Source organism: Rutidosis leptorrhynchoides, chromosome 1, assembly GCF_046630445.1.
Source record: "Rutidosis leptorrhynchoides isolate AG116_Rl617_1_P2 chromosome 1, CSIRO_AGI_Rlap_v1, whole genome shotgun sequence".
In the NCBI taxonomy this organism is placed as follows: domain Eukaryota; kingdom Viridiplantae; phylum Streptophyta; class Magnoliopsida; order Asterales; family Asteraceae; genus Rutidosis; species Rutidosis leptorrhynchoides.
In genome coordinates, this window is record NC_092333.1 from 70,649,163 (window position 1) to 70,651,688 (window position 2,526).

At 30.7% G+C, this 2,526-nt stretch overlaps 1 protein-coding gene across 1 annotated transcript; it reads right to left on the reverse strand.

Moving 5' to 3' along the window:
- Positions 1-626: 626 nt before the first annotated feature.
- On the reverse strand, positions 627-1,388 carry LOC139861428 (ethylene-responsive transcription factor ERF104-like). Its single transcript, XM_071849822.1, has one exon. The coding sequence runs from the start codon at positions 1,361-1,363 to the stop codon at positions 710-712; it is 654 nt and encodes a 217-aa protein (XP_071705923.1). The 5' UTR covers positions 1,364-1,388; the 3' UTR covers positions 627-709.
- Positions 1,389-2,526: the final 1,138 nt, after the last annotated feature.

Below are 2,526 nucleotides of genomic sequence, written 5' to 3' on the forward strand. Positions count from 1 at the left end.
TACGTTGGTACTATATAATTTAAGTAGTTGTACTAAATGTCTAAATAGTTATACATTACGGTTGGTATACCGTGTATCTAATATTTATAGTTTAAGACGAGTATATTACTAGACCATATAAATATATAATGTATAACGTATATTACTGGACCATATAATGTATAACGTATTATGTATTGTAAGTTGTAGTTTAATCATTTTAATATAAAGTATTACTCCGTATTATTACCGTTACCGTTATCATATTTGATTTAGTAAATATAAATGTATTTGTTTTAGTAACAACTTGATACACAATGTTGAAAGACGGCTTGAAATATCTGTTCATACATGTATCTACATGTCATACAATAAAAAAATAATTTCAAAGCTAACGTCTTTATATTTATATTTTTTTTTTCTTTTAACAACAAACTCACACATCCATTTTTCTTTATAACGAGACTCAAACTTATTAATCTATTAAAACTCCTTAATAACGTTGGATTAAAAGCTCTTTGGTTAACGTCTTTAAGTTGTATTACGGAGTATTACTTTTATAGTATGTAGATATGTAGATTTGGAGTAATAAGTAAGAATATATAGATATAACGAGATCATATAGATATAATTTGATTTTCCCATTCATGATAAAACATAAAGCCAACAATGAATCAATAAAAGAAATTATTTAAAGTGACCGGCTATCAACATGAAGTAACATATATCATTAGGCCATCAACTGAGATAACGGCGACAAGGGAGGGACGTCAAACATACATCCGTCCTCATCCCAAAACGATATCCAATTCGATGCCGTCGTCACTGGAAAACATTCCCTCTCCTTCTTTACCACCACAAACATCGCGTTCTCATCATCCCTACTTCTTTTCCTACTTTTACTACTAACATTATTTGTTGTCGTTTCACTTTTAACCAAATTTACATCAATCTCGAGTGGGAAATTTAGAATGGCTTTCCTACCACGCATTTTATAAGCAGCTCTATCGTACGCTCTTGCAGCTTCAATACCAGTACTATACGTCCCTAACCAAACTCTAGCTCCTTTACGCTTTGGATCTCTAATTTCGGCTGCGTACTTACCCCACGGCCTACGTCTCACTCCTCTATAATGTACCTTCACTTCCTCAACACGCTCTATTTTTTTTACGTCCGCTGATTCTAGGACAGTCAAGTTAGTACTTATGGCATCTTGAGATACGGTTTCTTCTTCAGAGTCGAGATAATCAGAAACCGATAGATCTGATTCAGACAACGATGTTTGAGAAGTCAAGACGTGACACTTATTATAAGGTGTTTTGTATTCGTCTAGAAGATGTTGTCTAATGAATTCTAGAGCTAAAATTTCATCAATTGTTGCCATTACTTGCTATTTGCTAAGGGAAGTATGTAATAGCTTTAGTTTGAAATTAAAGATGAAAGTGGAATAAATGCATGAATGATTTTTATATATAGAGATAGAGATTAAAATAATATAAAACGACTTGCTGGGTAGTTTCGTGGAGCTCAAAAGGAAGGTGTACAAGAGAGTATATATATAACCGTTTATTAGCAATTGGATGAGGGTATCATACTTATTTTTTGTTTATTAATTTTTTCATTTAAACATGTGGGCAACAAATGTAAAAAATACTAATTAACCTACAACTATAACTATTATTTCTGTTTTTTTTATTGTGTTACGGAGTATAAAAATAAAATGTTCCGGAAGTCGGCTAGGTTCAGTTAATGAGAAATATTGGTTTTAGATAGATCTATTATATACGTGCAATAATTAATTAGCACGACTTGGACTAAAATACGTCACGTAACTGTCACGTAACTACGTAAGAATGAATATACATACAGAAATGTGTTTTCATATTATATATTTTAGAAAAGTAAGATTGCTTCTTTGTATATCTCCTCATAAATATTGGTATATTTGAATACCAGGTTTTTGGAAATTTTTTAAGTTATAGCTTTTACTAGTTTTTATAAGAAACTCTTATCTAATATAAAATTTATTTGGTTAAAATAGCTTAAAACATTTTGACGAAGAGAAAACGCTAAACGCTAAAAACTACTACAACTTGAGTTTGAGAAAAAAAACTCATACTTTTTGTCATTGTACAAGCTATCATCTAACTAGTGACAAACATACTTAAAAATTAAAGGTGAACCGTTGCTTAGGGAATCATGGAAATCATTAGATTCTTCTTCATTATTTCGTTAACTATCAAGATAGGCTCTAATTATATATTAGAAGTCAACTCGATACGTTAAGTAAACTTTTCTTTCATGTTCGTGATAATTTCTCGCTCACAATCTAAGTTAAACATGTAGCATCTTTCAAGGGCGGATCTTAATAGTCTACGACGGTCGTGATCACCTCTTTAAAATCTAAGTACGTAATGAGATTCGTAGCCTTTTAAGTTACGGATATTTAACTTTCTAATGATAAACTAAATCAAGCTTCGTATGACAGAGATACGACGAAAATGAAAAACTCACAAAATTTTCGTTATTATATATATATATATATAT

Excerpts from the sequence above, each read along its gene's own strand:
- LOC139861428 (XM_071849822.1), bottom strand. The coding sequence starts at position 1,363 with ATGGCAACAATTGATGAAATTTTAGCTCTAGAATTCATTAGACAACAT.